This window comes from Fundulus heteroclitus, chromosome 23 (genome assembly GCF_011125445.2).
Source record: "Fundulus heteroclitus isolate FHET01 chromosome 23, MU-UCD_Fhet_4.1, whole genome shotgun sequence".
Classification (NCBI taxonomy): Eukaryota; Metazoa; Chordata; class Actinopteri; order Cyprinodontiformes; family Fundulidae; genus Fundulus; species Fundulus heteroclitus.
The window spans coordinates 25,072,359-25,097,371 of NC_046383.1; the positions used below are offsets into that span (position 1 = coordinate 25,072,359).

Consider the following 25,013-nt stretch of genomic DNA (forward strand, 5'->3'; position numbering starts at 1 on the left):
AGAGATTAAAGCATGCAAAACAAAACAGTCTTTAGGGTCCGCTAGGACTCGCACCGAGTTCCAAAAGTCAGATCTATTTAAATATGAAACTGTGCAATGAACATTCCTGATGGTTAATGTGCAACATTCTTAAGTCTTAATATACAAAACTGTACATGCAAATGTGCAATGAAACCTTCCTGATGGTTAAGAGTGTGCAAAAAATATGCATTCATGGTGGTGATATTGTAACGTGTACAGACTCAGCCTTCTCAGCAGGGGCAATAGCTCTTACAGCTTTTGCGAATAAGTTGTTTCTAAGTCTGTTCTTTTTGGATTTGATGTTCCTCAAACGTTTTTCCCTGATGGAAGAGGGGCCAACAGTGCATAGCCCTGGTGGGTAGGATCTGTGGCAATGTGTCTGGCCCTTCTCTGGACTCGTGCAGCATAAACTGAGTCCAGTTCTTTCAGATGGCATCTCACAATTCCCTGTACTGTCCTCAGCAGCCGAGCTAAGACCCTCTTCTCCTTCATTGTACAGCTCCCATACCACACTGTTATGCTAAAACATAGAACACTTTCTATTGCAGCAATACAACAGGTGGGAGGTGTTTAAGGACCAGAAGAGGTCAGAGAAGATGCTCCACTACCTCCCCTGTATGGAGAGAGGGGTGTGTTTAGTCTTCATGGACCTCCTGTAGTCCATTATGACCTCTTTGGTCTTTGGTTCATGATGAGGTTGTTCCTGAGGCACCACCATGTGAGACTGTGGACCGTATCTCTGTAGTGAGTCTAATGATTATTGGAGATGAGACCCACCATAGTGGTGCCATCCGTAAACTTAACTTTTGTGTTTGTGGGGTGGATAGCAGAACAGTCATAGGTGAAGAAGGTTAAGAGAGCAGGGCTGAGGACACAACCCTGCGGCATTCCAGTGTTGAGGATCTGTGAAGTGGATGTGGAAAGAGCTTCGAATACGGGTTTAATCAGCTTCCTATAAATCAGCAAGGACATGCCCCTGCAAGAGTGGTACACCCCTCAGGTCAGGCCGTGGAAAAAGTGTCACCACTGTGAGCTATCAGTCAGACAGTGAAATCGCATAGACTCCAAGGTTCATCCACATGTATATGCTGCCCCAAGATAACTGACCGTTTGTTTATGTATGTCTCATTTGTGACGTCCACAGTGTCTGTGAATTATCTGGTATTTTCCCAATTACTGCTTTCAACAGCTCCAGCAACCTGTAGTTTCATATAATATCTAACAGCTGTTTCACCCAAAATGCTGGAAATAGGCACCCAATAAGATACTTTTCTTAGCAGGTACACTCGTTTGTGTAATAGCCTTGTTTTAACCCAGAGGCATGGCAGTTTGCAGTAACAGGTGGGGAAGGGGCTACTCCACATCCCTTACAGCCTTAAATCCACTCTTCTTACCCCAGTACCTTCTCTGGCATCTTGTTAAAGTGATATAAAATTTTAGGATCGGTATCACAGTCAATTTTACTCGTTCTCAAACAATCCCTTTTTAAAACCATGGAGTACTTTGATCCCAGTAATGAATCCATGCCTACTGTGAACCAGAACAAAAAAATATATGCAAGAATTTTGAATTGATTTTGTAAAGGTCAAGTGTATTAGCCTTCATTGATAGCCTAGTTTTATAACCAGTGAGTAGCACTTATGGCTCAAATATTGCTGTGATGAATCCTGAAAGGTTAGAATTAGAAAAGAAATGCATAGACCGATGCAGGAGGAATAAAAATTTAAGCATTTGCCGAGTCCAGATACAGCTCAGTATGGATTCCTGCCAGAGCACAAGTGGTTTCAAAATGTCTCAAGAGACAGCTTTCTTCTCTAAGTTGGTCATGCATGACTCAAAATAGTCCAGACGAACATCCTGGGACTGAAACCGATAGATTCAAAAGAGACAGTCAAGAGAAACTGCATCTCCTCCCAGCCTGTGGAAGCTGATGGCTGATCATTTGTATCTTGCCTTTTTCACTTTGAAAGCATTTGATTTTTGCTGTATAGCTCTATGTAGCTTTACAACAGAGTCTGTATTGCTGCTCTTTTGCATCACCATGCTTTGATTTAAAAAGATGCAAACATATTTAGAGGTGATGGTGAGGGGGTGAAGTATTGAAAAATAGACTTGGGTTTTCATAAATGGAAGGAAATTATCTACAATATCTGTTTATTTTTTCTTGACATAATCATTTTTCTTTTCATTTACAATCTCATTTATATGCCTTGCTCCTGCAAGGAAAAAGTCTGAGTCTGCACATTGGAAAAATGTATTTCTATTTCAGTTCAGGTTTGTGTGTGCATCTCATAAGTATACCACCACAACACTGACCTTCAATTTCATGGATGCGTATTAGTTGAAGATGGCCTCTATATTCCCTATATAGCAGTGTGGACAGGTTTTAGCTTTGCATTTGGCCATTTTTACCCCTCTAATATTAGAGGTTAGTCACTGCTGCCAGTTTGAATCTGCTATTACTAACTTGGCTTTGTGACATTTTGTAATGCATCACAGGTGTGAAAAACTGAACTGAAAAAACTAAATATATACTATAAAGAAATAAGAGTTATTTGAGATGTCTTTCTGAGGAAAGCATCTTTCCAACCTACTTATTGTTGAGAAAAAGGTGTAAAATGAACAAAAAAAAATAAGATTCAACCTACTACCAAAAAAAATAAAAAAATAAAACAGACACAACAAGTGAAGTGATCCTTATGGTGGACTTGCCAAAGGGAGATTGTGTGCCTAAATCTGACAGAGCATTTCAGAAGTGACCCAAAAGTTGCATCACAGTTCAGTGATGCAACTTTCTGTGCAACGTTGTTAAGTGTGAACATTCCTGCCAAAAAGGATTGACGTATACATTTTAAAAATGAAGTTAGAAAGATCCTTTCAGAGACAGCACACTGCCGAAGGTGCTTTGACCAACTTTTAAGTCAAGCCTAACTTTGACCTTAATGTTAATGTATTGTATGTATATTTAAACTAGATATTTTAGGATTTTATGTTTCAGCAAATGTTTAGCAATATTGTCATAAGCATATCAGTTTGGAAAGTGGAAAGGTTCTAATATTTTAACATACTATATACTTTATGCTGGTTGAAGAGGAAAACTGTTTTTAAACTCAACAATAATAGCAATCTTATTTTTCTAGCGACTAAGTAGTTGAATCTTTTTCAGTTCTCTCCCAAACACTGTGGTTCACATTAAACTACCCTAAAGAGCTAAACATTTGATTAAAGAGTGATTAGAATACTCTTTCTTTACCCTTTTTCACAACTTATCGTTGGAAATTAAGGTTCCATTAACTCTGGTAGCAACTCGTCCAGCAATTATTCTCTCTGTGTAATCAGGCTTCGTTTTCAAATTACCATTCTCCCACTCATATCATTTATTTTCTTAATTACTTCTGTTATTTTGTGTTGAATAGTCTTTCAAAGATAAGCAAGTCAAAAATGACTGAACGAGAGTTAAGTTAGTCTGAGTAAAAGGCTGTGAAAAACGGAAGATCGTGATCAGGGACAGTGTGTTTTTATTCAATGCAGATCACATTCTGTGCTTAACGTTGAACAGAAAGAACCCTAAGGAGGAAAGATAAGCATCAAATCTTCCCATTTCTACCCCTTCTGACCTTTTTTTATTCTTATACGTGCGCAGCATGGTAAAATAAAGTATTTCTTTCATTTGAACTGTTTCTCATTGTGTTACAACCACAGACTTTAATGTGTTTTCTGAGATTGTATGAGAGAGAACAACACATGGCAGCACATAACAACAATCTGAAAGGTATGCCTTGTCAAATGCAACCAGTTGCCTCCAAAAGCCATGCGTATGTCCGGTTTTGCTCTGTATTAATCCAATTGTTAAGTGAAGGCTTTACTAGAGAAAAGCAGTACACAAACAACAACAACAACAAAAGACCAAGGAATACAGCAGAAAAGGCAGGGACAAAGTTGGGAAGAAGTTTAAGAAACACAGTGGCAGACACCCTAAAATACTTGCAGCTCTAAAAATAGCAAAAGGTATTTCTACAAAGTAAACACTCGAGAGTCTAAATGCAAAATAAAAGTTTTCAGATTTCAATTTAACATGTTTTAAAATTATTTTATTATTTTTATTCAACTTCACAATGATGTGCTACTACTGTATATGTTGGTCTATCACAGAAAAGGTTTTTGGTTGTTAGATGAAAAAAAATGAAGGGCTGTCAGGATTTTGTCAAGGCATTGTAACATTATAAAGATGCACAAGAAAAAAGTTACAGGAAAGTTCAGAGTAGGAAGTGGCTCCTCCGGTGGGTCTAAACTCTTGTCTGCCACTCATTGGTTAAAAGGTTGTTGGTTTATGCAGGGCTGCAGAATGTCCACTGCTGATATCTATTTGAATGATCACATTTGTAATGGAATAGTCAGTCCTGGGAGCTACAGGCAAGGACAGCAGGTGAGTCATGGCAAGGCAAGTGAAAGTAGTGGCCACTTGTGGATGGGTTTGACTTCTAAGATTTACTCAATGCCCGGATTTACCCGTTCCATTTTTAGCTTTCCTGAAGATATAACCCATGCTGCAACAGATTCAATCTGCTGCACAGCATGCATGTTGTATACATAAACTGCACCTACAGACAGTGAAACACCTTTAAAAGCCCTTGTCACAATAATAGATATAGCAAATGCACAATGTGTGGAGGTAGGTTTTTAACTATTCATAAGTGTAGTAGGCATGCACATAATTTTGTTCTGTTCATGTTAAGAGCTGTATAAACAGTTTTTACAGCTCACACCATGATCAGCATAAACAACACAAATGCCCTAGCACTGCCTTACAGTTTATGTCAAAGTTGGCCCACTGACATTAATCATTCATTTGTCTTGAGCAATGTGCTAAAAAAAAAACAAAAATAAAAGTGACTCGCTGACGAGGGAGGAGAAAGGCGGAGAGGATGTTTGGGTTTCAGAGTAAAGAATGATACGATCTCAGCGTGTTTAGTTAGTTACAGCTTCAACAAGAAATTTCCATAGAGATGTCTCATCTCTGCGTCTCCAATTACTATTTATTCCGATATTTTTGTTTTTCCTCCACGTTCAATTAATCTTCTGTTTGTTTCAAAACTAGGCTTGGATTTTCCTTGTTTCCTTAGTCTTTGCAGCTGCCACTGATTCCAGCTTTCATCCCCTTCTCATGACTCGCTACCAGCTCATGAGTTTCCACTTGGCAATCTCTTCTTATGCTCAATGGTTTAATGATGTCATTTGTCATTTTAATGTCATGTTGTAATGGCTAATACCAAACCATTAATGTTACTCTGATGTGCAAGGTGTGTGTGCCAGAATTCCCATTTCTCTGAACATCTGTGTAACCACAATACTCTATACTCACAGAAAGTATTCTGTGTGGTTGGGTAAAACATGACGGCAGTAAATGGAAGCAGCTGAAAGTCTTACTTTTCAACAAAACCTGTTTTACGCCTGGGAATTTAACTGCAGTACAATAACGTAGCTGTCCAAACATTTTTCTATGGGCCACCATCTGGCAAACCACTGAAACTGTAAAAGCCTGTCTACAGTTGATTTTCTCACGACACCATGTAATAATAAAAAATAAAAAAAAAATCACTTTAAGCTAATCCTACACAAATTACGCTAATTAACCTGGGTCAACATGAGGAAAGAATGTTTGCAGAAAGCACAAATTAAGAATCAAGACTGTTTATTGTCATTGTGTTACCATGATGAAATGTTTGAGAAGACACAGCCTCAGAATGCGCACCAATTACACAAAACACACAGACATAAGATATGAACTCAGTTGATTGCACTGACCAACAACACTTCCTGAGAAGCTTAAAGCACGCAAATAGTCCTCAGCAACTATTGAGACGCATGTCAAAAAGACAGGTAGCAGTCCCTGTACCGATAATGTAAATTACTGAACAGTTATATGAGTGAATCACATGAACGCTATGTCGTTTCATACACTCATACTCACAGTAAAATACTGTGCAGTAAATTTTGATCTACAAGTTACAGAACTGTGCAATGTCCAAACTGTGTGATGCCCTAACAGACGTTCCCTGAGAAACTAGATTAGGCGTTAGAGTATGAGAGACAGTGTAAATGATTCTCATCTGATCAAGAACATGTGGAACCAGTAGTGTGTTTCTCAGCAGGGGAAATATAGCCCTAACAGCTTTGGTAAAAAGCTGTTTTTAAGTGTATTTATTTTTTATTTAATGTTTCTGAATCATTTATTTGATGGAAGAGGGACAAACGGTACATTGCCCGGGTGGTTTGGATCTGTAACCATAGGTCTAGCCCTATTCTGGACTTGTGCACCACAGTAGACAGCAACCCACAATCCCCTGTGCTGACCTCACCACCCGTGCTAAATCATTCCTCTCCTGTGCCATACAGCTCTCATACCACACTGCGACACAAGATGCTTTCTATTGTGGCTTTATTAGCAGCTGAGTAGAAAGTTCAGTATGTCTGTGTTTCCTGAGGAAAGAAGAGCCATTACTTGGGCCTTCATCACCAGATGGGAGGTGTTCACAGTCAAGGAGAGGTCTTAGGAAATGTGGATGCCCAGGAACTTTATGCTGTCCACATATTCCACCACCTGGACAGCATATTTACACATTGATTTAAAATAATAATTTGACATCCACAGATGTCAACTGACAGATTATACTGAAGGAGGACACAGGAAAAAATCAAAAACAACCGTAAGTCAAAGCATTTCCCTTACCTGATAAACGTTATGTTGTCAAACAACAACCCGGGGGGCCTTCATGGTCTGGCTGTTGAGTCCTCTGGAGCTGTATGCCATTACTGCAACATGCACTGTGGTGTGTCGTATTCCCCCCTTGAGTTATTTCTTCACTTTACACCAAACTTCCAGTTTTGTCAAAATCTCCCCCCTTTCATGTGTAGAGTATCTTTAGGGAAAGTATGAGTGCTCACCCCATGTTTTTCACTGTAATATGACACCAAACATCCATCCATCCATCCATCCAACAATGTGCTTTTGAATAAATTAATAGAAAACCATCCATATATGGTAATGGTGTTTCTGTTTTAGAGGTATAGTGCTCCAATGTCTCTTTTTGTTTGAGAAAACAGGTTCTAAAATAACATCCCTGCGTTGAAAAACAATATAAAGACCCAGTGGCCTTTATTTGTTTCATATTTCAAGATTTTTAGGATTTCTGTCTCTAAAATAAGAGGAAACTTTCTGGCAACCGTACAATAGTACAACCATTGTTGTACTATTAGCAGTATTTAATTATCCGGAGCAAATATGCAGGAAAGTGATCATGATTTTTTTTAAACACCAACCAAGTATAACATTATGATCACCAACAGATGAAATTAAGCGATCATTGAGTGTTTATCTTTTCATTGTGGCATCTGTTAGCAGGGGGGTATATCAAGTAACAAGTAAACATTTTATTTGACTGGAGTCAGATTGTGATGTGTAGAAAACTAAGTCACATTTCTAAAACTGCAGCTCTTGTTGAGTGGTAGCAGCCATGGGTCACATTTTTTTTTTTCAGATTGCTTGGATGGCTGGGCGAATGAGCATTTCTTACCCAGAGAACACATGGCACCAGGATGCACTATAGAAAAAAGGCAAGGCCAACGTGGGAGTATGATGCTTTGGGCAATGTTCTACCACCTACTTAAGCATTGTTGCAGATCCTTTACACCCGATCATGGAAACAGTATACTGTTGAGGCCTCTTTCAGCAGAATAATTGCAATGCCACAAAACAAAGATGGTTCAGTTTCAGAAGAAAAAACAAGTCACGACTTCTAAGACTTAAAGCATCTGCTGCTAACATCTTGTTAGCAGATACTCCGTAGGACCCTCAGAGGTCTAACGGAGCCCTTGCCTTAATGGCATATTGTTGTTTTGGCAGCAAAAGGGGGAACAACACACTATTAGAAAAAAAAATTAAGTACAAAACTCATTTGACTGCCTGTAAACATTCTGGGGACACATCAGGACATTCAGGGGACATTTTAAACGTAAATGAATAGAGCGGAAATATAGGGAACAGCTTAAGAAAATGAAAGTGACAAATTGATCTACAGAGCTCGATAAATGGATGTAATCTGGCCCAAAGTGGAGGGATATGTGTGCAAAGAGACAAGAGGAAGCAGCAACAGTAGTGAGCAAAAGACAGACTGAGGGGGAATCACGGAGCTTCACAACATTTCTTCATCTTTATTTCTCAAAGGAAAGGAATGATAGCTGCACAGACAGCAAAACAACTGAGACTAACAGAGATTCAGTTTTTCTTGTTTACTAGGCAGCTGAGAAAGGGGGATATACATCCCAGCAATTCTATTGACAGGAGTCAGAAAGAATTCTGAAAACAGATTCAACATCAAGAAAAAAAGTTAAATATATTTCAGTTTCAAAAGGGTAATGAAGGCAGTGATGTTAAGTAATTTGTTATTAATTTATTGGCGCACTGAATAAAACTTAAGTAATGCTGGAAGACAGGAGAGGATATTAAAATGATGAAACAATGGACGCTACATCCAATTTTGGTCAAGGGACTGCCAACGATTTTAAGTGATCCAATCGTCAAGATAAAGCACACTCAGGGGACTGACTAAGATAACTTTTCCAATACAAGAAGGAATAGATTGTTTTCTCCTGCAGGATCTCTCAGGAAAAACCTTCATCTACAACAGGATAAGGTCCAATCCCAGTGGTTTTTTTATTTGTGCAAAGCCTAATTGCTTTGAGACACAAATCTCAAATCATGTAAAAAAAAAAAAAAAAAAAAAAAAAAAAAAATGTAAAACTTCTAACTGAGAGCATGTATGTGTCTGAGCACACCTTGTCAGAGTGGGAGTTAATGTTTGCAAAACTACTGGAGGCTAAACAGGAAGTTCTTTTTTATTTTATTTATTTATTTTGTTTATACCTAGATGACTCATTTCATAACACAGTGGAAGAGATTATTGTATTGTCTCTTTAGTTAGACTGACAGGATTTCTCCATAATCAAGGATCAATCAATCAATGTTCAATCAATGTTTGCAGCTTGAACTCAAGGGTTATGAGAGATTTCTCAGTGATGCTGTAGGAGTTAAATAAGCCGGACCCAATCGAAAAACTTTGGATCTTTTTGCTGAATTAATCAAATCCTTACAGCATTCACCTTACATAGAGTATACAGACTCTCTCTTTACATCATAAATAATAACTGTGATCGTAAGGACAAATTGTCTGCCTTCCAAAGTCAAATATCCAATACGACGCAGCTGTTCACTGCTCTCCCCAGTTTCCAATTAGTCCTGCCCAAATCCCAGTTTTCAAATGTGATTCCATCTCTGCTACAAATTACAATTTATAATTCTGGCATTTACATTTACCAGACACGGTTAATCAGTGAGATTAACAATTAACAATCATTATCGCAATAAAATGAGTAAAAAGAAACTCCTCGAGCGAAAAAAGAAAGTGGCCGTGTAATTAAAGGTGCCACGCTCCCTAGAACTGCAATGGATTCTTTACTTCTGTGACTGATGTATCAATTAAACTAAAAAAAACAGCCCACTACTGCTGGGTAGAAAGGCAGAAAGTCATTCTGGGTACAAAAATAAATAAATAAATAATGTTGCATTATAGCAGGCATATTGAAGGAGGAAAAAAAAGTCATATTTATTTTTCTGAAAGCATTTGTTTCAGTATCTAAAGTGGCCATTAACTCTAAAGCTTTTCAGTCCTATTGTTTGTAGCCTGGAATTTAAATTGTCTCATTTAAAGACCTGGTTTGATTTGAAGAGTACTTTTCAAAGTTAAAGTCAGAGTAAGACCATCCGTGTTTCTTGTCTTGAAAAGATTTTTGCTGTTTCAGCTACTACACCATAGATGTCCGAAGAACAGGCTTGTACTAAAAGAGCCGGGTAAGGAGTGGCTCACTCTGCGCCCTTAAAAGAGCATTTTCAATAATGTTTACCAAATTCAGGTAGTTTTAAAAGCCTAAACTAATCTTAATTTTAATGTCTTATGTAGTGTTCCTATGACAGGCTAATATTCCTAGTTAGCAGTAGGGGTGTCCGAATCAAGGTTTTATTTCATTTTTGTTTTTTGTGACAAATACAGATTCAAGTTATTTAAAAATAGCCATTTGCTGATCCAGACTCCCAATCTGGAAGTTCATCAACATTGTACTGAGGCTCACAAATGTACACACAACCCTGAAAATTGCTTGTGTGCATCCATTGACCAAGCAATAACTGAGGTTATTACAGGTCAAAAGGCTGAGTTTAGTAATTTAGGGCTACTTGGGTGTTTTTTTTATTTTATTTTATGTTAGTGATTTCTTACAATTATATTTCTGGGTTTTTAAGTGTTATGTCCCACTTATTTTCTGTGTTTCTGGTTTTCCCAGTACTTGCCCAGTTAGTTTCCTACTGTGCCACAGCTATTTGGTATCTGCTTATTACTCACCTCTGCAGCATTTCTGCCATCAAACACCTCAATCTAAATAATTGCGTATTACAATATGAGAAAATTTATTTAATTAAAACATATTTTCATCATTCTCCTCCCATCTACATCTCAACTTTTGGGTCCTCAACAACACTGCTATATGACAGGATGCAGTTATGCGCGTCCAAAACCTTCAGGTGTCCACGGGATAGGAGATGATGAAAAGGGGGTTTATATGTCTCAGCATTACAGTGAGTCCTTGTATACATCAACATGAACAAATTAATGACTTTGTGAGAAGAAGTTTTAAGTTTGAGAATGGGAATGTAATTCTAATAGATTCCAAAGACGACTAATATCCGACTCCGGTGTGAACTGTTTGCAGCTCCAAACTGACCCACATTCTGTACACAAAAGGACCATGAAAATGATCATGTCACGCCCTGCATGCTTTGGTCTAGGAAACATGGAAAAAATAGGTGTTATGGTTTTAAGCGTCCAACAGAAGCCATTTATTGTGTCAGCGGGTGCTGAGGGGGAAAGTGCCTGCAGGCAGAGTGGAGAGGAGGCCCACTCCACTCTGTTTTTACATTGTAAATGGATCTCGCATGGTGATCCAGTCGTAAACTATGACACGGGATATAATGTAAAGATCTTTTTTTTAATATATTGTTGTTGTTTTTTTCTATGAAACTGTTGCACTAAGATAATTCCTTGCATTTGATTCATCCACAGCTCCAGTCTATTATTCACCTTGTTCACTGTGTCTGCCTCCGATAATATAATAAAAATGTGTGGGTTCAGGTGATGTATTGAAATCAATAATTTATTTCATAAAGTTAATTTATAGTTATAAACATATTAATTGAAGTGTTATTAATATATTTTTCGAAAATTGCTATTCCTTCTCTTGTCTACAGTCTAGATCCCAGTTACCTGCCTAAATACGCAAATAAGGTGATTCCATTATCTGGTGACTTCCAGCGACTTTTAGGACAGCCACAAGACAATTCTTTGCTGAGGAGTTGGCAATAGTGGTTCCCACAGGAGTCATATTCAAAAAGATCAGATAGGAGTTATGATCTGGCCTGTCTGCAATCTTCTTGTGCTTTCCATTTGTCCTCGGCAGTCGGGATTCTTGACCTCCGGGTCCGAAAAGTTAACCGGAACAGCCTCTAAAGTCGATATCACGAGTCAGAAAGTCGGTGCAACAGGATGGTACCCGACATCAGCATTCATGATGGCTGCTACACGCAGCAACATTGAGTAAAACCTCATACTTTGACTGTTTTTAGCAGCTCTCTATTATTTCTGTAACATTTAGTCAGTCTTACAGGTGCTGCCTTTCATCAAACAGGATGTTTCAGCTCTAATTATTTATAGAAAATACTGCCTAGAACAGCGGTAACTGTTTTAACAACATTGCAAGGGTCCATGTTTTTTTCCTACTGTCTGACAGAGGGAGACAGTCAACTCGTGAGTCCAGAAAACAGCAGTAAAATCCTTATAATTACTCCCAGATGGTCTCAGAATCCAAAATGATATTTTGGCTGTTGTTTTCCAGCTTGCTAACACTAAAGCACAAAGGCATTATGCTATTGTGCTTACATCGGAGTTTGTTTCCCCTTCCTGATTGTCGCCCTGTTAGCGATCTTAAGTCAGTGTTCAGCTGTTTCTGTTACATATTCTGTAACATGTTTTTGTTAATTTTTTTTTATTTTTTTTTTATTTTTTTTGGCAATATCTGTGCACCAATTGATAAACTTTTGTCAAAATGTTATTTTTAGGTCAAAATTCCACATGAAAAATTTTTTAAAAGAAGTGCAAGGTTGAAAGATGCGATTTTTAAATCCAGGATTTAAAAAGGATTTTTTAAATCCTGGATTTTGTCAATCAGAGAAAGATGATAAAGTTGGAATCTATGCTTACTGATCAAGGCCGGACATCTGATCATTGTGCATTTATGAAATGAAGCATAAAAAACAAAGAACTCTAAGTAAATGTGAGCTGGCTGGCATCATCAAACGTTCTGGTTGTTAAACAGAACCTCAGACTGAAACAGAAGGGCCTGTTCTTTTTTGTTCCCAGTTGTTCATGTGTTTCTTGTTTTAGAACAGTTTGGATTATCCTTCATCTTTCCCAGGAGACTGAATCAATCTGTGTATCTTTACTCATGTTTTACAAACCAGCTTTCTTATCGACACGATTTGTATATTTGAAAACTATTTGAAACGTTTTGTACTTATTACTTATTTTATACCAACTTTGTAATTTTTACATTTAAAATAAGAATAAAAAAATAATTTGTTAAGCACGTCAGCTTCAACATGTCATGTTTTATTACGTAATAGAGAAAATCTCTCTGCACTGCTGCTTCTCATTCTAACCAAAGCAAACAGCCACAGGAGAAACACCATTTATTAAACTCAAATCCTTTGTTTTGAAGTAGCGTTAAAAACAGTTGCCAGGAGTCTTTTAAGAAGGTGTGTGATTGGAATTGAATTTTTTTATTGGTGTAAACAACAAGAATCGATTCTTTCCTCAAGAGCACGTCTCATATAAAGCAGGTGTTTCCTCACAGTTACACAGACGCTTTATGCATCCAACAAAATGTATACAAATATAACATTAATGATTATATTTAAGTCATTAGAAAATAGCTGATACAAAGACCTAAAGACCTTACTCACGCGTGAGCTGGGCTGTAGGTTGTTAAACATGGACTAGTTTGGTCGGTGTTTCTGCTGAATGAAAATGCCGCGTCCTTTATGACAGCACCAACGACAAACGTGTTCGTGTTCAGGCCCACAGGATTAATAAGAGAAAGGTCGGTCCTCCACACCCTGAGGCGCGGGGAGCTGCTGCGGACCCGGATGCTGGAACAGAGCTAGTATACGAAGCTCTGACCTCCAGTGCCTGAGGACACGCTGGCATCTGGCCACGATGGCTGCAGAGTAATCAAAGAGTGTCTGGTTAGCTTTCTTCCTCATACAGCCGCTGCATCACTATTCCCGTCCACCCACCATCCCTCCGTCCACTACAGCCTCAGAAAGCATAGTAACGCTGTAGCCATGGCAACGGGAAGGCCTGCCAACGTCCTTGGGGATCACTTCTTGACAGAATTCCCCCGTGTCTTCATTTAGCGAAAGGTTGCTCCCTCTGCAGAATAGCTGTTTATCTTTGCAGAGATGTAAGCTGCCCTGGTCGCTGGCTGCCTTTATCGCTCTCCCATCTGTTGGGTCCTACCTCTCCGCTACTTCTGGATGCTGAAACTAATCCCGAAAACTTACGATAGGAATTTAAAAGCTGCCAACTCCGAGTTGTTTCCAAAAGGCCCCAGGATAGTAAACAGGGTAAGGAGGGAAGAGGAGGAGGAGGAGTGAAACATCTTCTTGGATAACAATCAGGTTGGTGGCGTACCACCGTTTCAGCTTTATTTTAGTTCCAGTTCGGTCTCTGCTCCCCGCAAGGTCCCTTTCCCGTCATGGAAATCACAAATCAAACTGTTCATGCTCCGGAGAAGAGGCGTTTCTGACCTAACCCCTCAGCAATCATTGCACGTCTCTCACAAACCGCCTGTCAGAGGCAAGATGTACAGGACGGGTTTGTTTCCAGTAACAGACGGTGGAAAGAAAATGACATTACAGCAGTGAGGAAGGATGACTAGGAACATCAGCTCTACCAGAATAAATCAGAAGTATCGAAATGATGCTGTTCTTTAGCGGCAGCACAAGCACACGCAGGATCTTTGATCTCAGTTATGCACCTTGACACAGCAATATCAGCCCAGTAAAAAGAGACAGAAACACTTACAGTTTATCATCAGCGTTGCGTAGGGGAATTTTGGTCCACTCTTCTCTGTTGAACTGCTTGAGCTGAAGGTCAGAAACATATTGCTAGACATCCTCCTTCAGGAGTTTCTGCTGAAAAGCAAAATGTGTGGTTTCATCAATTACGGCCAGCTACGGCCAGGATGATCAAGATCACCCCAGACGACAACACCACCATGTCAGCATAATGTCATTTTTCTGTAGTGCTGTGTTTGTTTTATAATACATGTAATAGAAAATTCCGCTTTTCTCTTGTCAGCCCACAGAATGTCTTACTGAAGGTCTTGTCAATCATCAATATGTTACGTATTAGAAAATGTGAGACAGGCATTTTTGTCCCTTGTTGAACATAACAAATGATCCTAACTGAGACGTGTGAAGCCACCAGTATTTTAGATGTATTTCATAGGCTGCATCCGAAAAGGTTTAATTGTAAGGAGTCTTTATGCTGCCTATCATAGTTATTTTACCATAGGGAGCTCGCAATACCCTCCAGCGGCCCCAAAGAGCCATATGAATCCCACAATTCGAAGAATTAATTCTCAGCTACTTTATCACATACCAGGAGTGCTTGTTTTTTTCCTTTGATAAATAAAATCATAACTCGAAAAAATGGTTATCATGGATACAAATATTTGTTTAATTGTCTGTAACATGTAGGTGGGACTGGGGAGAAAAACCGGATAAAAACTTTGAGGGTGCAAATATTTTTCCACAACACTGGAAATGAAATGAATAGTTTTGAAATTAAAAGTGTCTCTAATGTAATGTGTTTCTAGTGATAGAATAAGTTACAAATGTGGCCTGTCTGGCACATCAAAAAGCTAATCTAACACAGTGACACGAGGCAGAAATTGGTGATGCATCACAGCAATTGTAAAGAAGCCACGCTCCCCTATAGCACTGCGCAAGCACAACATCCATGAAGAATATAAATCTAAACCATTGACTATTGTGACTCGCCCGCCCTTCTTTGCTGACAGGTTTTTTTTTTTTTTTCACTGACTGTGGCACTCAGAAAGATATTTGCTCTCAACAGTGTGTCTCTGCATAACAACCCAGAGCAGTGCAGCCACGCTCTTTGTCTGCATCTTTCTATTCCAGCCCATCTGCACCATTAACATCACAATCCGCGTCTCATCTTGAGTCAGCAATCATCCTAGATATGGGCATAAATATCTGGTTTTGCTCTCCCTCATACAATGATTTTTTTTTTCCCCGCCCCAATCACACACTCGCTCGTTTTCAGCAGCCTTGCTTTCACGGCCGCCCACGCAGGCATCTGTAAAAGAGCATGTGTGGTTCGCAGCATTTGTGCAGTCCACGCAGGCAGAAACTGTCAGATTCAGAGACCCTAATGTGTTACATTCTCTATGTCGTGCAGGTCCTTCATAATTGCAGGTTTTGCTGCCAAACGCCTCTGGCAAATATTTTTCAACATACTCGACTCTGTTTTTATTGTGCTTCAGTTAATTTTTTTTGCAGAAAAAGCTAAACTTCGACATTCGGGGGGGAAACAGATCCAGTCTCACCTTCTTTCTTTTATTTCTGCTTGCTTACCTTTTGTTGAACAGGTGAATGATTGCGACACAGAGAGCGGCCTTTGCAGCGCAGCCCCGTCCCATGTTGCTCCCTCCTCTCAGGGAATGGCAAAGGTCCAGGATGGACACACAAACACAAGTGAAAGGTGCCTCGCAAAAAAACAGTCATGCTTCCTGAACTTTTTCACTTTTGTCATTTCACAACCAAAGGCTTTGCTGGATTTTATTGGGAATTTATGTCCAAAACAAAGCATTCTCAGAAGCTGAGATTGCTTTCTACCTTGTCAATAGAGTTAGTTTTCATACCTGCAATGCATTCATAAATGAACAAGAATAAATAATAGCAGTGAAAAATGGTTTGAAAAGGACGACAAGTAAAACCCTGAAAGGATTTGACTGTAATATAACGGAATAAATCCTTTGGAACCATCTGCTTTCAGAAGTCGCCCAGTTATTAAAAAAAAGTCAACGTGTGTGTAATTTAATCTCAGCATAAATACAGCTGTTCTTTAAAGGCCTCGGAGATTTGATAAAGAAGAATTAGCATAATTTCAGACCAAGGAACAGAGCAGACAGGTCAGAGATAAAGCCGCAGAGAAGCTCAAAGCGGATTTAAGTCACAAACAATATAGAATATGGAAGGATATGGTGATAGGACAACTTTTGGAAGTGTGGCAAAAACTCATTGCTGAAAGGAGACTTAAAAAAAAGGCCGGTATGCAGTTTGTCATGTATGAGACACAGAAAGCAAAGGTTCACCATCCAGCAAGACCACAACCCTAAACATACAGCCAGAGCTACAGTGGACAGGTTTAGATCAGGTACGGTGAAGGCACAACTTCCAATGCCGTCCTGTAAGTCTCTCAGCAACTTGACTGATTTCGCATTTTAGCTGCAGTTTATGGGACATTTTATTTAGAAAAAGTAAATTTATTTTTAAATAAAATTTTAAAAGAAATGTAACTTCCACCTGCGTTCAACTTCTTCATCCAGCGCAAAAACATTAGTAGCCTCAACTACTCATCACCTGAGATCTACCCATCATTGGCGGCGGCAGAATTTTTTCATTGAGGTAGCTTAGCAGTTGCTATATGACAGACAGGAGTTGTTGGCCGAACAAGAAACTTCTCCATTGTCAAACTCACTGTTACCTTACAGGTTTGCCGCTTTACTGATTTACCTTAACCTTCCTCACATGATACCGCAAGATTTGTCTAAGGTATAAAAAAAATATATAAGGACTGCTCAACACAGTCATTAATTAAGTTAATTACATTAATTAAGTTAATTAATGACTGTGTTGAGCAATCTTTATGTTTGAAATTAAAATTAACCCATTACTAATATACAACGGTGTATTTTCGGTTCCCATAACAAAAATCTTGGGATTGCTATATCAACTCCAAACTAACCCCATGCCACCATTTTATGTTAAAACCTGGTGAGGACATAGCCCAAAAGACTGGCAGCTGTGTTTGCAGTGAAAGGTGGTTGTATAAAGTATTGACTCAAGAGGGTTGAATGCCATACTTTTTTCGGGGGGGGGGGTTTACACATGAAATCCCAAAAAAAATATGTTGAAGTTTGTCACTGTAAAGTAACAACGTGAAAAAGTTCAATATTTGTCTATAGTTAATTACACTTAAAATGACACTGAATTTCTGAATCTGCATTTACTCTACAGCACTGACATGTTAGAGGAGAGCCAAGATGGTATGGACAGTGGCACCCTAAGTCCTCCCTCAGTTCGACAGGTTATCATCAAGCGCCACCCGACTCAAGGCTTCGGCTTCATAGCAGGCAGCCAGAGGCCTGTCATCGTTCGCTCCGTCTCTGACGGTTAGTATCCGTGTATGTTTGGAATAAAAAAAGAGAAAACGGACAACAACGGGAGGATCTGCATCGGATGAGGGTATAATTTTTTACTGTACGTGTTTTGTCTCCAGACGGCCCCTCCTTCGGAAAGCTTCTCCCTGGAGACCAGATCTTGGCCATAAACGAAGAGACGGTGAGCGACGTGCCCCGAGAGAGAGTCATAGACCTTGTAAGGTAACATCCTTTACTGTCCCAGGAGGGAGGGAGGGAGGGAGGGAGGGCGGGAGGAGAAAGACGGTCTTAGGGTCATGGGACCAGCAGCAATAGCAAATGGGAACAAAGGAAAAAAAATCAAGAGACGTGGGTAAAAGAGGATGGACTAAAAAGAACAAACTGTTTCTTACAGCATCAACAACAAACCTGTGGATGACTGAGTCATTTTGGAGCCAGAGAACGGCAATAAACCAGCAGGAGAAAAAACTGTTCTTTGAGTGCTGTGCTCTGTGTGGCATTATCTAACCCCCTCCACTATCTGCTCTCTCTCCACAGACGCTGCAAAGACACCATAGCTCTTACTGTGCTGCAGCCCCATCAGGTAGTACAATGGGACGCTCACACTCGCTTTCATCCTCTCCTCCCTCAAGAATCCTCCCAGTCCTCATCAGTCACAGCACACTTTTCCGTTTCACTTTGAATCGTACGGATAAACAACGTGCGGTGCTCTGTTCCAGTGGTGCACACTAATAGAGTGAGGACATACATTAGTATTCATGACCTTGCTTCGTACACTGGGGTGATTTCTTTTCTTGGTAACCCCGCACACCAACTCCAAGTGGGCACATAAAAAGCCACATGAGACTTTAATAAACAAGAGGGTTTTCTTTTTTCATGTGGATGCATCATTCCTTAGAGAAACAACAGCAATGTACAATTCATCTTGCCGAGAACCTGCAGAAGACTTAATGTTGTTTGCTGTAAGAAGATAAAATGCACACATAAAAAATAAAATATAACGCCATTTGGAGGCTAGAGTTATGATATGCATACATAAAATTCCAAGGGTGAGACAAATCTTAAATAATGAGACTTTTTTGCTGATGAAGTTTCCACTTAAACCCTGCAGCTGTAACTTTGCTCCCAATTTATAGGCAGTTCCTTCGCGCGCGTCTTTTTAGTACAACTTATGACTCATTCGCAGGTCTTCCATCAATCAGCAATGCTTCACAGAGTCACCATCTTTCTCCTTATGTCCCCAGTCTCCTAAGTCTGCCTTCATAAGTGCAGCCAAAAAGGCCCGCCTGCGAACCAACCCTCCTAAAGTGCGCTTTTCAGAGCAAGTGTCGATCAGCGACCCGGACTCAGTAAGTTCAACCTGCATTAAAATGAATGCTGTTAAACCCTTTCTTCCCCTTTCTCCCATGCGTTTATTTATTTATTTATTTTTATTTGTGTTTTTTTGGCTGGAGACACAAAAAGAACAAATCCAGCTCTCTCGCCTACCTCTACTTTAGTTGAGTGCATGTTGTAGAGACGGGAAGGTTGCTCAACCTATTTGACACTAAATAAATTGCTTTTTTTGACAGATTTGGCTTCTCTCAAGTGCAACTTGTGACTCTTTTCATAGTGGTTTCAAAACAACCAAAAAAAAAAAATGGCGTAGATTCTCAATCATGAAGGACATGACAATCCAAAGCACTTAAATAGAAAGCAACTGGATGTTTCACCTATCATCCAAAAGTCTTCAGTTCTGATCATGGCTTAGGAGTTCCTGCCTTTAAAGTTGCAGACGAAAGGATTGAGATATTAGGGGCAGTAAGGACAAGTGGCCACACATCCTGGCTGTGGCCTGGTCCACATGTAGCAGGATATCTGGGAAAAACAAGACATTTTTATGCTGTTATGCCTTTCAGCCACACATAAATGGCATTATACACCCCTTAAAATGAATGATCTTCAAAACTCTGGCCAAAGTGGAGATTTAGAAACGCTCCGCTTTAGAGCCCGCGTGTATACATGAAAAGACTGATATTATTGTGCGCCGCATCGCGGTCTGCGACAAATATTGCTACGCTGCGTCACCCATGTGCGACAATTGTTTATACACTTGGACATATGGTAACAATGAATTTTGGACATATGGTAACAATGAATTTTGTCAGAGAGGTGCTGATTTTTAAATTGCTTCAGACACTTCTTGTTTGGATTTTTTTACAAGAGCGAACCTTCCGGCACCATGATTCATCCCCAACAGGAAGTTGTGGTTGTTTTGAAGGATTCTGATTGGCTAAGTTTAGTTTTGCGGCGTGTGTGTTGTATTACTTTTAAAAAAGGTGTAGGGGGATATACGTTTGTTTTTGTTTTTTTAACTCTGCTACGCGTGGACTAGGCCTGAGACTTCTTTGGGTAGTTTCTATAAGGTCTTAGTATTAGTAGTTGGATTAAAAAGTCTCACATTTAATCATCTCAGTTGTACACCTGGAAAAGTCTTTAATGAGCCTAATCTCCCACCCTAGGATTTAAATTAAGTTTAGTTGGATCTTAAATTGCTTGTCCTATTGGCTTTTTATGGCATGTACTCATTCCATATGCTGTAGTTCTAGCGGAGGAGTTTGGGCTTCATTATACCCTGATACAAGTCAACTGTGAACTATTTAAAATGTCTTCTCCACAAACTGTCTTTTTATAGTTTATGACAAAAATAAATCTAAACGTTTTCTTTTGTCATTTATGATTAAAGAAAAACACTGTTTAACAAGGTGTGGATATAAATTAAGGATTTCAGTGGTTGACTAAAATCCATAAATAATAACTGTTATGAAACTTAATTTATGTGTTTGATAGTGTTTAACTTACGTATAGGTGGAAAAGAACTCAAGCCAAACACCAAACCTAAAAAAAACTCCACCTTCATGGGATAAATTGCCTAAACTTTGGAATAAGGTAAATATAATAAATTACCGTCGTTAAGCAAGTTATTCTGTCAGCTTGCTTATTATGTACAAGTTCTATAGTTGTAAAATGTAATTCATAATGGTCTTTCAAAAGGTTTTGAATTTACCTTACAGGAACTCGCTGAAACCTTGGCTTGGCACTTGTAGAATGCTTCCTAACGACACCAATATGAGCTGTTTTAGTTACATGTTTCAAAGTGTGAATGGTTGTGAAACCACCTGGGGAGGCGAGTCAAGGCTGCACTTCAGGTGTTAGAAAGAAGGAATATATGATTGCTATTGATTTTTTTATTTGAAACGCAGATGGCTTCTTTCTTTCCTCCTTTTCTGTAAATCATGTACCTTCCTCTCTGCACTGGACTGTATGTGTTTGGGTGTTTTATCCCAGTGGTGAACCAGCCTCTGTCTAAGTGGGTTGTTAGGTTTATAATGTAGTGGGATATTGTGCCTGGAAAAAAAAAACATATTGTGTTTCCTGCATTCGTATTCATCTTTCTCTTTATTTGCCTCATTGCTGCAGAGTTCTGATGGCTGAGAGTTCATGCCATGTTTATGAGAAGTGAAATATCTTTGAAGGAACAATAAGAGAACATTCATTATTTTAGATAGAAAGAACTAAAAAATGTTGATGTAAAGAACTAAAGGTAATATTTCAGATGGACTATAGTATGACGTCACACTGCATTGCTCTGTGTTGTTCTCCAGGCTCTTGTATACACAGCGTACGTGCATGTGAACAGCTGCCACTCAGGGCTTAGCCCCTCCCTGCCCTAAAATGCCACCATTAGAGCAGCACAGCATTGAAACAACATGACAGAGAGCACCCCCAGCAGATCAAAATGTTATCTTGCTAACAGCATTATAAAGTTATGAGTTACTTACTTCTTCACTAGAAATGTTTCTCCGAAAGGTGATGCTGTTTTGCTATGTTTTTGTCTTTTACAAATATGTGCATAGGTGGCGACGGGTGAGAAGATAAAGGAGGGGCCAGGTTGCAACTGGGGTGTTAAAAACGAAGAGAGGCGTGGCTTGTGATACATGTTGATTCGGTCTACAGACCGTGCTTAAATACCACCTAGTGGTGAAATATCACTTATTGCTCCTTTAAGAACCAGGACAAAAATCCCACTTGTCGTCCACTTAAACTCTTTCAGTATTATTGCTCTATGGCCTGGACATTCCTATCACACTATTGTGAATCTGTGAATTTCCAGCGTGCAGTAAGACAGGCTATCTTCAGTACATAAAGCTCCAGCACAACCAACTTGACCGCCAACTAAACCAGGCTGGTAAAAATATTTTTGTACATGTCAAAAAACATATAAAAATTAGCACATGATCATAAAATAATGCAGCCATAAATACTGTATATTATTAGCAATGATCCCATAATAAAATTAAATATTGTTATATTAAGCTATGCCAGTGCTTTCTCTGTGCTGATGAAGAATAACTTAGCCATGCATGCTGAATATTTGGAACAACTAGGCAGCCTGACCTTGAAATAACCGTCCACTTAGGGGCAGACACAGCGCATTTAGCTTTCATTCATATATTCTTAGTTGATCCTTAAAGCAGCAGCAGAGAATTTTGAGAAAGCATGGACTTAGCCTGAGAATTTGAACAAGCACACTTTTCAGGTCCCTAGCTCCTCCTTGCTCTCTGCTGCACTGCAGCTCTCCCTCCACAGCTCCTCCCCTACAGTGGAGCCTGCCATGCTGCTCTGATGTTTACCCTTGTTTCAGTTTGGTCTAATTATTTCTTTTCAGCTTGCTTTTCATCATCAGTCTTCTTCTATTTACCTGTCTTTGATTTCTGAGCAGGTGCCACTTCGGAAAGCAAAATGTGCTTCAACTTTAGGTCAACAAAAATATAGTGTTCATTATGAGAAAATAGATGCCAAGATAGGAATCAGGTTGACAGCAGCTGCATCATATTCATTCACCATGGTTCGCCTTTGCACAGGGGACAGCTCACACCTTCTAACCAGACTAATTTGCAGTCATGATCTGTTGTGAAGGACTAGAGACTTTCACATGACCAGGTAGACTTTTTGCTGACTGTCTATGCTTCTGTGCGTGCAACCCTCGTGGCTACACCTGTGGAGTTAACTGGGGGTGCGAGTCCGAGGGCGCATGCGCATGAACCAGTGGACGGAGAGACGGAAGGATACCTTGCGTGCTGTGGAGTTATCGTGCCTTTCGGATGCTGTTGTGCGTTCATAAACCGTAAGTTTAGCATTTCTTGTTTTGCGTTAAGCTGTTAATGCGAGTTTGTGGAATAGCGGCATGAATATCCACGTATGTTGCCGAAGATTGCGTTTATAGCGTGTAACGCGCTTACCGCGAGCACCGCGAGCGCCGCAATTAAGTAAACAACGGAGTTGTTAACCCTTTCCTGCCGTGTAAACAGAGACTTTAACCCTTTCCTGCCATGTAAAACGGAGATGAAGCTTGTAATTGGATAATATGTTTACTTTACGGCGTAGAATATATTTGTAGTAGTGTCTATTTAGCCATTGCCCATGTGGTTCTTATATGATTAGCCATATTTTGCTGTTAATGTTGCAGTCACAATGCATATGTATCTAAGAGGCACTGTTATATTCTGTTTACTTATAGAAACCACAATTTCATAACTTCAATAAAACTCTGGACCGGTTCATCATGTCTGCATTTTAATCAGATGCTCCACGGTGGCTCCTGCATAATTAATACTAGGATCAAGGAAACATATGGTGCCGAAACCCGGGAGGAGAAGTTGCCGTGGAATTAATTCATGATGTACACCGATCAACCCAGCCATCCAGCAGATGTTAGGCCAAGGCGTGAGAGAAGGCCACCAGTGTGGTTCAACGACTATGATGTTGAGTATCCAAATTATTTACGGTCCCCTCGAGTAGCTGGAGTCCCAGACAGAGGCGCGGAGAGGGCTGCCGAGACGGACCCTCTTGCTCTCTACTTACCCACACAGCAGTCTGATTATGCCGGTGCGACCAGCCCAAGCCGGCCTGGACTATTTAGACCACTGTACCAGAGCACTCCAGTTTACCCTGCTTCTGCAGCTCCAGAGGCTACATCTGCCATTTTGGATGTACTAAGACAACTTCAAGAGGATAATCAGAAGCTACATCGAACGGTCATTCAGATGCAGCAACAAATAAACACCAGAGCATCAGAACCCGAAACATTGCCTCCACCTCCTCCTCCTCCTCCACCTACGGTGGATAATTCCACTCACCTTCAACTATACGACACATTGCCTCCTCCTCCTCCCCCGCCTGCTGAGGACCACTCTGCCCCCCCTCAACCATTCATAAGAGATATAAGCTTAAAATGGCCGCCACCACCTTTACAGTTGCAGTACGCTGGTGCACAAGATGGCGCCCTTAAAGAGGAGCAATACTTCCCCCCTCTGCCACCACATCCAGTTGTTGGGCCTGAGCAACGCTCACACCCCTCAAGAAACTACAGTAATGCGGTGGATGGGCTTACAGAGTGCATGCAGAGGATGGGAGAGCTACCACAGCGCCGAAGACCTGTCACACCAGAGTACTATGAGCCAAACCCAGGTTCTGAATGGGATTCAGTCAGTAATGCGCCATCAGATAGAGGACGGCCTATGCCTTCAGTTCAAGCCCAGCACCCCAGACACCACCAGCAAGAGCGTGTATACCGTGGACCGAAGCCGAAGATCCCCCATTTCACGAAACCTGACCCCAGAGAGTTTAATAGGCTCAAGACAGCGCTTGATAACCTATTGCCGGATGATGCAACAGAGCGATTTAAATATCAAATATTAGTGGATCATTTGAGATTTGAAGAAGCTCTGCTAATTGCAGATTCTTATACCAGCTCCAAGAGGCCATATTCAGACACTATGGCATCCCTAACTGACCATTATGGACAGCCTCACCAATTAGCCCTGCGACATATCGCTGAAATGATGGATGCTGCCAATATCCGCGCTAACGACACTGGTGCGTTTAAGAGGTTTGCACTTCGTGTCCGGGCTTTACATGGGATGCTGGACCAATTAGGTGAGAGTGGGCAGATTGAGATGCAATGTGGGTCTCATGTGACGAGATTGCTGCTGAAGCTGCCACAAGACCTGAGAGCGCAGTTCAAGCGTTACTTGTACCCTAAAAACATCCGCATCCCCACCTTGCACCATTTCGCTGAGTGGTTAGATTTTGAGCTGAAAATGCAGGAGACTGTGTTCGAGACGATCAGTGTGATTGGGGCTGCTGACGATTCCAAGAAGGGGAAGCGTAGGGAACCAAAGTCCACCCGTACCACCAGCGTTTTTCATGGATCTGAACAGCAAGTCAGCACAGCTGTGAGTGAGAAACCCCCGACACTCAGCAACAAGCAAAGTGATAGACAGGCCTATTGCTCTTACTGTTCGAATGATCAACAT

General features: G+C 40.2%; 1 protein-coding gene and 1 long non-coding RNA gene across 7 annotated transcripts in view; one reads left to right on the forward strand and one right to left on the reverse strand.

Moving 5' to 3' along the window:
* frmpd3 (FERM and PDZ domain containing 3) overlaps positions 1–25,013 on the forward strand; it is a 163,475-nt gene that overhangs the window by 118,712 nt on the left and 19,750 nt on the right. For 3 of the 6 annotated variants that reach the window (XM_036127195.1, XM_036127194.1, XM_036127199.1), the window contains 4 exons: positions 17,513–17,667; positions 17,775–17,877; positions 18,193–18,238; positions 18,900–19,004. In XM_036127195.1, coding sequence (XP_035983088.1) covers positions 17,513–17,667; positions 17,775–17,877; positions 18,193–18,238; positions 18,900–19,004 — 409 coding nt within the window. Of the gene's footprint in view, positions 1–15,861; positions 15,975–17,512; positions 17,668–17,774; positions 17,878–18,192; positions 18,239–18,899; positions 19,005–25,013 lie in introns of those variants that run through there. The other 3 variants (XM_036127196.1, XM_036127197.1, XM_036127198.1) reach the window with 2 other exon arrangements.
* Positions 1–25,013, reverse strand: part of LOC110368480 — a 119,873-nt gene that overhangs the window by 78,005 nt on the left and 16,855 nt on the right. The window lies entirely within an intron of this gene.